Consider the following 12,781-nt stretch of genomic DNA (forward strand, 5'->3'; position numbering starts at 1 on the left):
AACAGTGAAGAATTACACCTCTACCCCAATATAATGCGACCCGATATAACACGAATTCAGATATAACACAGTAAAGCAGTGCTCCATGGGGGTGGGGCTGCGCACTCTGGCGGATCAAAGCAAGTTCAATATAACGCGGTTTCACCGATAACGCGATAAGATTTTTTGGCTCCCAAGGACAGCATTATATCGGGGTAGAGGTATACATGTAATACAGGAAGAATTTCTCTGTTGCATAAATGAAAACATGAAATCAATAAGGACATGTTGTAGGGGAGCAGTGGTATACCAGTCTGGGACTTTGCAAAATGTTTGGGAGTTTTGTAGCTTCTCTGATTTTACTTTTGTATCATTTTAAAATCCATAAATGCAAATAATTAAAATCAGTAAGAGCAGCTTGTGGGGAAACCATGGAGGATAGCGGGGATTGTAGTGGATCACAGATTGAATAAGAGTTAGCAATGTGATACAGTTGTGAAAAAGGCTAATATTCTGGAATGTATTAACAGGAGTGTTGTACATAGGATAGGGAGGTACGTATCCAGCTCTTCTCAGCACATGTGAGGCCTCAACTGGAATAGTGTGTCATATTCTAGTCACCACACTTTAGGAACGATGTGGACAAATTGGAGAGAGTCGAGAGGAGAGCAACGCAAATTATAAAAGGTTTAGAAAATCTGACCTATGAAGAAAGGTTAAAAAAAACTGCTCATGTTTAGTCCTGAGAAAAGACTATGGGGAGATCTGATAAGAATCTTCAGATGTGTTAAGAGCTGTTATAAATAGTACAGTGACAACCTATAGTTTTTCTCCATGTCCACAGAAGGCAGGGCAGGAACTAATGGGCATAATCTGCAGCAAGGGAGATTTAGGTTAAATATTAGTAAATACTTTCCAACTTTAAAGTTCTGTACTAGGCCCCCAAAGGAGGTTGTGGAATCCCCGTCATAGGAAGTTTTTAAAAACAGGTTGGACAAACACCTGTCAGGGATAGTCTCGGTGTACGTGGTCCTGCCTTAGTTCAAGTGGCTGGGCTAGCTGACCTCTGGAGGTCCCTTCCAACCCTACATTCCTATTACTGTATGACATTAGGGGTGCGGGGGCTGGGCTACTGTCCTGAAATTCTGTTGCAGGGAGTTGCCTTTCTAAACTTTCATGTGGGAGCCCAAATGCTATTTGGGAGGAGAGGAGCTCCACCTCCATGCAAAATGCTATTTAGTAGTGATATAATAAAATAACCTGCTTGTTTATTACAGTCACACCTCTAACACACAAACTGGAGCAGTTGCTCTCCTTATATGCCATCCCATAGAATGAGAGTGCACTTTTAGAGCAGTGCATGGGCAGGATGATGGCAGAATGCTGAGGGAAGGCAGCAGCAAGTGCCAAGATGTGTACATACCAATCTCTCTTGTTCTGCAAAAGAATTAGCATATCCGAATAAGTGATAAAACAGAAGAATTACATACGTATTATGTAAATGATTTTTAGATGTCACTAGTAACTTAAGTCAGGGGAAATGAGACTTTTAAAATATGTTTTTCAAGCTAACTCTGTCCTTTTAAACCTCTTTACTGTTGCATTTAAGAGGTGTTGTATGCTAAAAATGGGATGTAGTATGCAGACAGGAACATGGTCTTGTGTACCTGCCTTTTTGTTCATGCTGTGTTGATATAACCAAATCTGTGGGTTACCAGCAAAAATTAAACTTACTCTCATCCCTTTTTAAAACATTTCTTAAGCAAGCCAATTGGGGTGCCCACTTTTATCTGATCCTTCAAAATGTTACTGGTTTACGTAAACCAGCAAATTCTGCTTTGCACTAATTAAAGAGTTGGTATCATAATTTTTGACTTTCTGTAAACCTATAAATTCCATTCATTCTCTCTCACACACACTCTCACACACACTCACACATGGCAGTTAGTCTCCTTTTTCATGAAAGAAAACTTGCAGTTTGCTGGTCTTATAGAAAGTGAGCTGGTTTGCAGGAGAGAATGCTTTGTTAATTTCAGAAGCAGCAAATACATATTCTGTGCCTTTTCTTGCTTGGAGGTAAAGGGGAATGTGTGCATGAGTATGACAGGTAGAGAAACAACAAACACTTCTTGTTGCTCTTCTGTTGACCCTCTTGCTTCTGGCTAGATTCACCAAATGCATGCAGAGGAGACTCAGCCTCAGCCCTCCAATCTCAGCTCTGTGGTATGGACTCTGGTCTGTCAGCAGACTCCTAGATTCTTCTCCCAGCCAAGAGGCGGGAGGGAAGAATGCGTTCTATACATCCTTGTCCATGACGACAAAGAATTGCCTTTGTTGGCAGTGACACACAGGGATGCATGCAACATACCGCTTTTGTCAGACCAACCTGGTAGGGAGCACTGTCTGACCTTGCCAGTGACATCTAACCAAGCTACAGTTTATCCAGCTATTTGCCCACAAGAGAGAAATAATATCATTTCATTGCTTCATATCTGCTTTCTCTGTTCTTGATCAAGTACCATTTCACAGTGTCTCTTCAGGACACTGTGTTGAGTGGGGCATTGGACGCAAATGTAGCCATGACTATCATGGTGTACATCAAGTTTGCACATAACCTAATTTACACCTCCTACTTTAATGAAAGCCTCTCATAATTTAGATTCTCCTTTGTGGTCTAGCTTAGAGGCACTAAACTAGTTTAAAAGAACTAAATATGATAAAGCCTTACTCATTGATATAATGATTTATTATTTAAATGTTTTGTACATTGAGTAAATATAACAATTCATAATTATTACAACAATTACATACATTGTTTAAATAAACATTTATAGTTACAACAATCACATAAGCCTCATATTCAGTCTGTAAAATGTTTTCATAGAATTATAGAAATGTAGGGCTGGTAGGGACCTTAAAAGGTCATTAGGTTCATCCTCCTACACTGAGGCAGGACCAAGTAAACCTAGACAATCTGTAACTGGTATTTGTCCAGCTTCTTCTTAAAACCCCCCAGTCATGGGAATTCCACAGTTTCCCTTGGAAGCCTATTCCAGAACTTAACTAGATTTTTTTCCCCTAATATCTAACTTGCATCTCCCTTGCTGAGGATTAAGTCCATTACTACTTGTCCTACCTTCTGTGGATATGGTGAACAATTGATCACCATCCTCTTTATAACAGCCCTTAACATATTTGAAGACTTATCAGGGCCCTCCATCAGTCTTCTTTTCTCAACACTAAAAAGTGCCCATTTTTCAACCTTTCCTCATAGTCATGTGGCTATGGGTGAAGAAAATACTTTTTTTTCATTGTAAATAAAGGCCAAATTTTGGTCTCTTTTTCATTCCTTTTTATAAAGCTTTACTATTTTCAAATTCTGTGTATTTCACTGAATAGCTTTGGGAACACAGAGCCAACATATAGTGGGTGGAAAACCAAAAGTCTATATAATAGACTTTGAGATCTTTTTACTGCTTTGTTGTAGCATCTCTGATTCTAGAACATTATCAAAATGTAGGTTTGTGTGCTATGCTTACTGGAATAATGCTACTGTTAGTTATATTTCCTTAACTACTGTTTTCTTCAGTGCAGATAAACCATTGCTAATGAAGCACACTACATTTAAACTGGGAAGCTTGATGAAAGGAATATATAGATCAGTGATTAGCAAAGCTCTTTGCATATAAATCTCTGTGTACTGGTAATTAGACTAGAAATCTCACTTAAGCAGACTTTTCAAAATCTCCAGAACGTGTTAGTTCAACCAGATCAGAAATCCCATGAGTTTTTTCAGTTTTTCACAAATATTAATATTATACTTGTGTCATATTCTGGCTGGACTCCTGAAAAGCGTACCGAGAGAGACAGGTATTTTAATAATTGACATTAAAACCTTATTAAAGAACAATGAAGATAAAATGTAATCATAGTTTGATATTCAAATATCTAATATTCTCAGGTATTATGGATAACACCTGTTTGTGTATATTCAGCAACTCCAGACCTTGTATGCCAGTCTGTCAGATATATTAGCTTGCAAGACTGCTATCTGTCTATGGCTGAACAGCTTCATAGGTCTCTCTTTTGTGTCCTAAGGCTAGCCCGTACAAATTACCAGTGGTGCAAAGTTGTTGTGGGGTTTTTGTTTGGTTGGTTGGGGTTTTTTTTGGGTAGAACAGCTCGTTTGCAGATTGTTCTACCTGATGATAAAGAATTTGCTTATTACAGGATACTAGATTAATTGGTGAATTCAGAAATAAACCAATTTTAAGTTCATGTAAAAAAATTATTTCTCCCTCCCACCTCAATTATTTATAATGTACATAGAGGCCGTTTAAGCCTCATAGCTGACTTTTTGGAGATTAGTCAACTTGAATACCAAAGATAATTTTCCAAGGATATACTTACTCTGTAAGATTATTAGTGATTTTAAAAAAAATCAATGTCTTTGACATGTTCTATACCATGTACTGCTACTCTATCTTTTATTTCAAATGTTTTCCTTCCTCAGCAGAGCTGGGCAAATTGCTTGGATCAAAGTTTTTGATAAACATAGTCCCCCTTTTCCCTTTGTGAATTATCTACGAACAGGGTTTTGTTTTGTTTTGTTTTGTTTCACAGATTTGTTTATTATTCCCTGAAATGTTTCAGCAACAAAATGTACACTGTAGATTGTGTGTGGAAAAAATCACAAGCATATGCTTTACTGTTTTTTTGTCTTGTTTTGTTTTTTTAGCTACTCATTCTGTGTAATTGCTTACCTATGTCATATAGTAGTGTGTCTGTTTCCTTATTGGATGACCTAAACTTTATGAAAAAAGGATGATTCCCTTATCTTTCAGTGAATTATCTTTGAGCTACTGTAATTCTAATCTGTTGTGTGAACAATAAAGAAGAGATTTTCAAAATGGCCATGAGAGAGGACTTTTGGTGTAAATACTCTCGGGAATATTTATCCACGTTAGCACTTGCAACACTTTTGCTATCCATGAACATTCTTGCAAATAAATGCTTGCTTACTGGAATCTTTGCAAATAATAAAAGAAAGGCAGTCCCCAAATACCAACAAAGCACTTGCTTTTATTTGTATGAATGATCATGAACACATTTTTGCTGTATTTGCTCAGCTCTAGTCTTAATGCTTTTAATCTTCATACCTCTCTATAAATTTATTGACTTACTAACAAATCAGCAAACCAGTGCTGTGAGTTAGGTGATATTAATTTTATTGTACAGGTGGGTAACCTAATGAAGTGATATTAATTGTGTTGCCTAAAACCACACAGAGAAGCCGTATAAGAATTGAGATTAGAGCTCATAGTGTTAGACCGACAGTGGGCCACATATTTAAAGGGAGTTGGGTGCCTAAATACCTTTAAAAATCTGGGGCATGGCTCTTGTTCTGTAAAACATACTATATTTTAATAAAAGTTCATAATTACCCATAACAGTATGAGTTGAAAGTGCATGGTATCTCTGAAGCAGCACAGGAAACTCTAGCATTCATTCAAAGGATAAATTAAAAGGAGAGCCATAACTTATTTTTTTCCACACTGCTCAGCTAAAAACTTACTATAAACAAGCAGAGACCACTCTGCGTAGTGAGAGAGAATAGTTGCCTTATTGTTTACATGGAGTTGTTTTTCAGACCTCTAACTTTGCAAAACTAGCATGTGGCAATTTATGAGATGGAAGTTGGTCACATATACAGACAATTTAAAAAACAAAATGGGGGGTGGGGAATTAACTCCCTGCAGGAATAAAATAATGTCTGTTATATAAAAGGGATCTTAAATTAAACTATTCTCATATGTGCCAGGATCAACACATCTTTTTGTTGATTGCTTTTAAAAAATCTTTTTTTCTGGTTCATGAATTCCTTCTCCATCTTAGAACATGCCAGACAGTAGAGCATCTCCTTGTGATTCTGTTGGAATTACGCTGGTGTGAGATCAGAATCTGATCATATTCCTCAAACAGAAATCATGTTGTGCTATCGAATAATGAAAGGGGCTATATTATCCCCTTATAACTGTCACAAACCTTTTTGAGAAGGCAGAAATATATGGATAATACTTTTAGGTATAAAGAAAAAATTTTAATGATAATTGCTAAGGCTGATATTGACAAACTATTGCTGCTATCTGATAGTCTTTCAGTGGCATGTGTGCAATTACTTGATAGTTCTAATCTAGCCCCTAATGACTAGGTGTTCACATTAGAAAAATCACCATTGCAATTAGTATTATTTTTAGGGCTGTCAATTAATTGCAGTTAACTCACGTGATTAACTCAAAACAATTAATCACACTGTTAAACAATAGAATACCAGTTGAAATGTATTAAATATTTTTTAATGTTTTTCTACATTTTCAAATATATTGATTTCAATTACAACACAGAATACAAAGTGTACACTGCTGACTTTATATTATTATTTTGAATACAAATATTTGCACTGTAAAATGATAAACAAAATAGTATATTTAGTTCATCTCATCCAAGTACTGTAGTGCAACCTCTTTATCATGAAAAAGCAACTTACAAATTTCGTATTCACCCACGAAAGCTCATGCTGCAAAACGTTTGTTAGGCTTTGGCTACACTTGCACTTCAAAGCGCTGCCGCGGCAGCGCTTTGAAGCGCTAAGTGTAGTCAAAGCACCAGCGCTGGGAGAGAGCTCTCCCAGCGCTGTCCGTACTCCACCTCCCTGTGGGAAATAACGTACAGCGCTGGGAGCCGCGCTCCCAGCGCTGGGGCTTTGACCACACTGGCGCTTTGCAGCGCCGCAATTTGCAGCGCTGGAGAGGGTGTGTTTTCACACCCTGCTGCAGCGCTGCAAATTTGCAAGTGTAGCCAAGACCTCAGTCTATAAGGTGCCACAGGATTCTTTGCTGCTTCAACTTACAAATGTAGTTTTTTGTTACATAACTGCACTCAAAAACAAAACAATGTAAAACTTTTGGGCCTACAAGTCCACTTAGTCCTACTTCTTGTTCAGCCAATTGCTAAGACAAACAAGTTTGTTTACATTTACAAAGCTTCCTATTTACAGTGTCACCAGAATGTGAGAACAGGCATTTGCATGACACTTTTGTAGCCAGCATTGCAAGGTATTTACGTGCCAGATATGCTAAACATTCTTATGCCCCGTTATGCTTCAGCCGCCATTCTAGAGAACATGTTTCCATGCTGATGATGCTCGTTTAAAAAAATAATGCATTAATTAAATTTATGACTGAACTCCTTGGGGGAGAATTGTATGTCTCCTGCTCTGTTTTACCCACATTCTGCCACATTTCATGTTATAGTAGTCTCAGATGATGACTCAGCACATGTTGTTCATTTTAAGAACACTTTCGCTGCAGATTTGACAAAATACAAAGAAGGTACCAATGTGAGATTTCTAAAGATAGCTGCAGCACTCGACCCAAGGTTTAAGAATCTGAAGTGCCATCCAAAATCTGAGAGGGATGAGGTGTGGAGCATGCTTTTAGAAGTCTTAAAAGAGCAACACTCTGATGCGGAAACTACAGAACCCGAACCACCCAAAAAAAGAAAATCAACCTTCTGCTGGTGGCATCTGACTCAGATTATGAAAATGAACATGTGTCTGTCTGCACTGCGTTGGATTGTTACCGAGCAGAACCTGTCATCAACATGGACACACATCCTCTGGAATTGTGGATGAAGCATGAAAAGACATGAATCTTTAGCACGTCTGGCATGTAAATATCTTGCGATGCCGGCTGCAACAGTGCCATGTGAACCACCTGTTCTCACTTTCAGGTGATATTGTGAACAAGAAGCAGGCAGCATTATCTCCTGCAAATGTAAAAAAACTTGTTTGTCTGAGAGATTGGTTGAACAAGAAATAGGACTGAGTGGACTTTTAGACTCTAAACTTTTACATTGTTTTATTTTTGAATGCAGTTATTTTTTGTACATAATTCTATATTTGTAAATTCAACTTTCATGATAGAGATTGCACTACAGTACTTGTATTAGGTGAATTGAAAAATACTACCGGTATTTCTTTCGTTCTTTACAGTGCAAATATTTGTAATAAAAATAAATATAAAGTGAGCACTGTATACTTTGTATTCTGAGTTGTAATTGAAATCAATATATTTGAAAATGTAGAAAACATCCAAAATATTTAAATCAATGGCATTCTATTATTGTTTAACAGTGTGATTAATTGTGATTAATTTTTCTAATCGTTTGACAGCCCTAATTATTTGTTTAATCTCATCAGGGAAATGAAGGATGAATTGGCATGGCGCTTAAATGTACCTTGTTGCCAGTAAGGATGTTATTGTTATCCATGTTATTGTGATAAGGCAGCATGTGGAAATTTCACTGCTGCCCACATTGTATCAGTTTGGTGACTAAGTAGAGGGCTTCATTCTTCATTGCTACCAACCTGCCACTTTTCATGAGCACTAATTTTCTTAAAAGTACTAAAATTAAATTCTGAATAGAGAATTTGATTTTAAAAAAAATCTTTATATGACATATTGAGAAATTAGTCTGCCCGTGCTCTCATTATGTTGTGAATGCTTCATCATCCACTGTTAGTCATTTGAGGTTTCAAACTAATAAGTACTTTAATGCTTTGGCAGGGTTTCTTTACAATTGTTGCAGTAGTTATTCATGTTTTACATAATTTGTTTGTTATTTCAGCTACTTTGAAGGAACTCATATCCCAGACTATGGTGCGCTGGGCTCAGGAAGACCAGATCCAAGATCCAGAATTAGTCCGGATTATGTTCAACCTACTTCGTAGGCAATATGACAGCATCGGTGAGCTACTGCAGGCTCTGAGGAAGGCCTACACTATTAGTGCTGCTTCTGTGCAGGATACAATCAATTTACTAGCAGCACTAGGCCAGATTCGCTCCCTTCTCAGTGTCAGAATGGGAAAAGAAGAGGAATTGCTTATGATTAATGGATTAGGGTATGGAATTAACATCATTTTCTTTTTAAGTTATGAGTAAGGGTTTGGTAATGGGATGCAGAGCCTTTCATTTCTAGGTCACTGGCTCTAGTCTGACCCAGGTAGTATCTGAATGTCATTGCTGGTTTCAGTTGACTCCTCGGCTGCCAATCTGAATGTATAGGCCAAAACTACCAAGGATATTATAAAGACGGAACTTGGTTTTCATATCAAAAACAGCCCCTCTGGATCAGGGTGGCAGTTAATAAAAGTATTAGTCAGATGCTGTGCTGAAGCTTTGGCTGCTGATCCCCCACATTTTACCAGCTTTGTGGATAAGTAAAGGATTCATATCTCTATTGGTGTCAGTCCAGTACCTTTCATGAACTCTAAATTGACTTCACTTTATTTTATTTTCATTTTATTAAGTTTAAGTGAAAAGTCATTGCTCAAGAAAGACTGCCTGATATCTTTGTAATACGCAAGCCTTCATTAGATATTAGGTTGAAACCCAAAAAGCCATCTCAGTAATAATGACTGACCATATTTGAATTGGAAGACTAGGTAGTGTTGACAGTGAACCCTTTATAAGATTGTTTTTGAGAGACCGACCTGGAGCATCTCCTAACAAAATGAATACATGTCTAATCCACCTCCATTATAAAACCACCTCTCTTAAGCAGCTGATTTTGGTTGGTCCCTGCAGTGGCCACTTTAGACATATTTCATTGTAGCCTGGGCCTTTTGTTTTAGTCCTACATGCGTGTGTCTTACTGTGTGTGCATACAGGTCACATACATTTTAAGTAAGAATGAAATAAGAATATTACAGATTTTTAAAATTAGAGAGTCAATTGAATGCAAATATTTTATTGAGAGAAAGAAAGCAAGATGATTGTCCTAAGGTTTCTAAATAGTATCTTCCAAGACTCTTCATTAGGCAAGAATTGATACAAGCTGAGCATGGTGTTTCTTTCCCTTACAACAGATGTAAAGTTTTCCTTTACCTTCTGGTTATTTATTTTTATTATTTTATTCTGCAAATAAATTGCCCTTTCTGTTGTTGCATTTAGCAATTCAGTATATAGTACTTAGCAGATTATTGTAAGACAGTGGTTCCCAATTTGGCCCTGATCCTGCACCATTAAAGTCTATAGAAGCTTTGCCATTGATTTCAAAGATCCTGGATCAAGCCTTTTGGAAATTGAGGTTACCAGTAGCCCTTTTTGGGCGAGGTGGATAATTTCCTGCTCCTTTCCCCAATCTTCCATGTTCCTCTAAAGCAGGTTTTTTTTACCATTTTTTTCTAAAATGCCAGCAATATCCAATGGGCCATTGCATCTCCTATAGCACCAGGAAAACTACTGTGTCCTATAAAGGGTCGTTAGAGCTAGGATTTGTATAAAGAGGACTCAAAGTAAAAATGTTAAAATATCCCTGCTTAAGGCGGCTGTACAAAATGCATTCCAAATGTACTGCACTCCTGTAGCATCTTCCCTTGAAGTACCTCAAAGTGTTACAAACATTAATGATAGAAACTTCAGAAACAGAGGTAGGTAAGAACTGTCACTTCCATTTTACAAATGGGGAAACTGAGGAATGGGGCAGAAGCAAGAATAGAACCACAATTCTTTACTCACGATCATGTGCTTTGACCATTATACAATGTGTCCTTCTTCAAGGAGACCAGAAGTAAAAATTGTTTAAAGCAGTGTTTCAAGTTGGAATCAGCATATTAGATGCATAATATTTCATATCAAATTAAAGAAAAATGATTCCAAATAAATGATTAATGTTTAAGTGTCAAGCATTTCCACTATTGTGATAAAAACTCAGAATTGAAAATGATCATTTTGTAATGACTCTTGAAATATGAATAATGCTTTCCATTAAAAAAACACATTCTATATTTCTGAAATATCTGTTTTGATAATTTAAATGAAAATATGATTTTTTTAAAAATGCATTATTGACTTTTCCCCCGATTTAGGGATATAATGAACAACAAGGTGTTTTATCAGCATCCTAACTTAATGAGAATCCTTGGTATGCATGAGACAGTTATGGAAGTGATGGTAAATGTGCTTGGAGGAGATAAATCTCAGGTAATTTCCCAAGTATTTTATCATTAGTTTTATCTCTTGAACATCAGTAAAAACCTATTAAGATGTGTAATAGGAAGCAGTTTCAGGGAAAGAAGGGTGCTGCTTATGGGCTATGCACACCTGTATTATTTATCTAAGTGGGATGACACCAGATATGAATTAATGTTAAGAATTGAAAATAATTCCTTGTGATAATATAAGAAAGCTGACTAACATAGAAGATGATCTGTTAGATTTGATATGAGAAACTATATCATAATGAACAATCTTCTTTTCATATAGTTCCATCTTTAGGAATAATGCATTCTGAGTGCTTTAAGGAGGTTTGTTACTATGTAAAGCTAATTTTTATATGTATGTATATAACTGGATGTCCTTGTAGACTAAGTAGCCTCACACAGGATAAAGCATAAAACATATACAACTGGTAAAGGGCTGCATTGCCAACACTGAAAGCAGCTGCATGATGGGGTTAATTAAAACAGTCTTAATTTTGAATTTCCAAATTCCATCTATTTGTAGGATTGTGTCTCTGCCATAATATTATTGTAATGCAGTGTTGTCTTGGTTTTTTCAATTTTGTGGTAGCAAATATTTCACTCAAGTCTATGGTGTATATGTATAAACATATAAGCAATGTGGCCTAGGGAATAGAGCACTGGATGGGGACTCAGAAGACCTGTATTCTATTCCCAGCTCTGCAGCTGGCCTGCTGGGTGACCTTGAGCAAGGCACTTCCCCTCCCTGTGCATCAATTTCCCCATCTATAAAATTAAAGACATTAGATTTATAAATTAGAGGGTCTCCTTTTCTGCTCACAAATTATCTTCAAGTATTTGTAACTATTGACAAGTCTGTTCTGCAAACAGTGCACTTCTAATGTAAATACTCAAATTCTTGCCAAGATTTTTAGGCATTTTTTTCTGTGAACGTTCTTGAAAATAAAATTTTTCTGCCTAAATATATGCAAAGAGAAGGGGTCTTGAGTACTAATGAAGTAAATTTGCAGGTTTTATTCTCAGGATATTTGCATTTCTAAATTTTTATTTGTGTTTGTTTTAGTCACCTAACACTAGTCAGGACCTTACCTTTGCTTCCTATTAGAAAGACAGCACCTCCAATAGCACAAAGTCCTCTAGCCACAGTATTGAGGTATTGATTAATTTGATTGGGAATGAGGAAAAATATAGAGAGGGGGGGGTATGGCCCACGTTGACCTTTGTTAAAGAGAACATCAATCCAGTGATTTATTGCTGTGGTTCTCAACCTTTCCAGACTACTGTACCCCTTTCAGGAGTCTGATTTGTCTTGCATACCCCAAGTTTCACCTCACTTAAAAACTACTTGCTTACAAAATCAGACATAAAAAGACCCAAGTGTCACAGCACACTATTACTGAAAAATTGCTTATTTTCTCATTTTACCATATAATTATAAAATAAATCAATTGGAATATAAATATTGTGATGCTTGAGCCTGTTTTTCACTTGTGAGCCTTGTCTGAAGCCCAAGCCCCAGGTGTCAGGGCTGAAGCATGTAACTTAGCTTTGCGGGACCCCCTGTGGCATGGGGCCTGGGGCAGTTGCCCTGCTTGCCACCTCCTAATGCTGACTCTGCACTTGCGATCCCCCTAAACCTGTCCCGTGATCCCGCTGTGAGCTGCAAACCCCACATTGAGAAACACTGATTTAGACTGAGTACTCCCTGGAAGACCTCTGCGTACCCCTGGTTGAGAACCACTGATTTATTGTAGCTCT

The 12,781-nt window shown here is 37.2% G+C and overlaps 1 protein-coding gene across 1 annotated transcript in view; it reads left to right on the forward strand.

The window, feature by feature from the left end:
• Positions 1-12,781, forward strand: part of RYR3 (ryanodine receptor 3) — a 642,559-nt gene that overhangs the window by 356,099 nt on the left and 273,679 nt on the right. Inside the window, 2 exon segments of the mRNA XM_045013234.1 lie at positions 8,668-8,941; positions 10,910-11,024. Coding sequence (XP_044869169.1) covers positions 8,668-8,941; positions 10,910-11,024 — 389 coding nt within the window.

The sequence above is a fragment of the Mauremys mutica genome, chromosome 4 (genome assembly GCF_020497125.1).
Source record: "Mauremys mutica isolate MM-2020 ecotype Southern chromosome 4, ASM2049712v1, whole genome shotgun sequence".
Taxonomy (NCBI): domain Eukaryota; kingdom Metazoa; phylum Chordata; order Testudines; family Geoemydidae; genus Mauremys; species Mauremys mutica.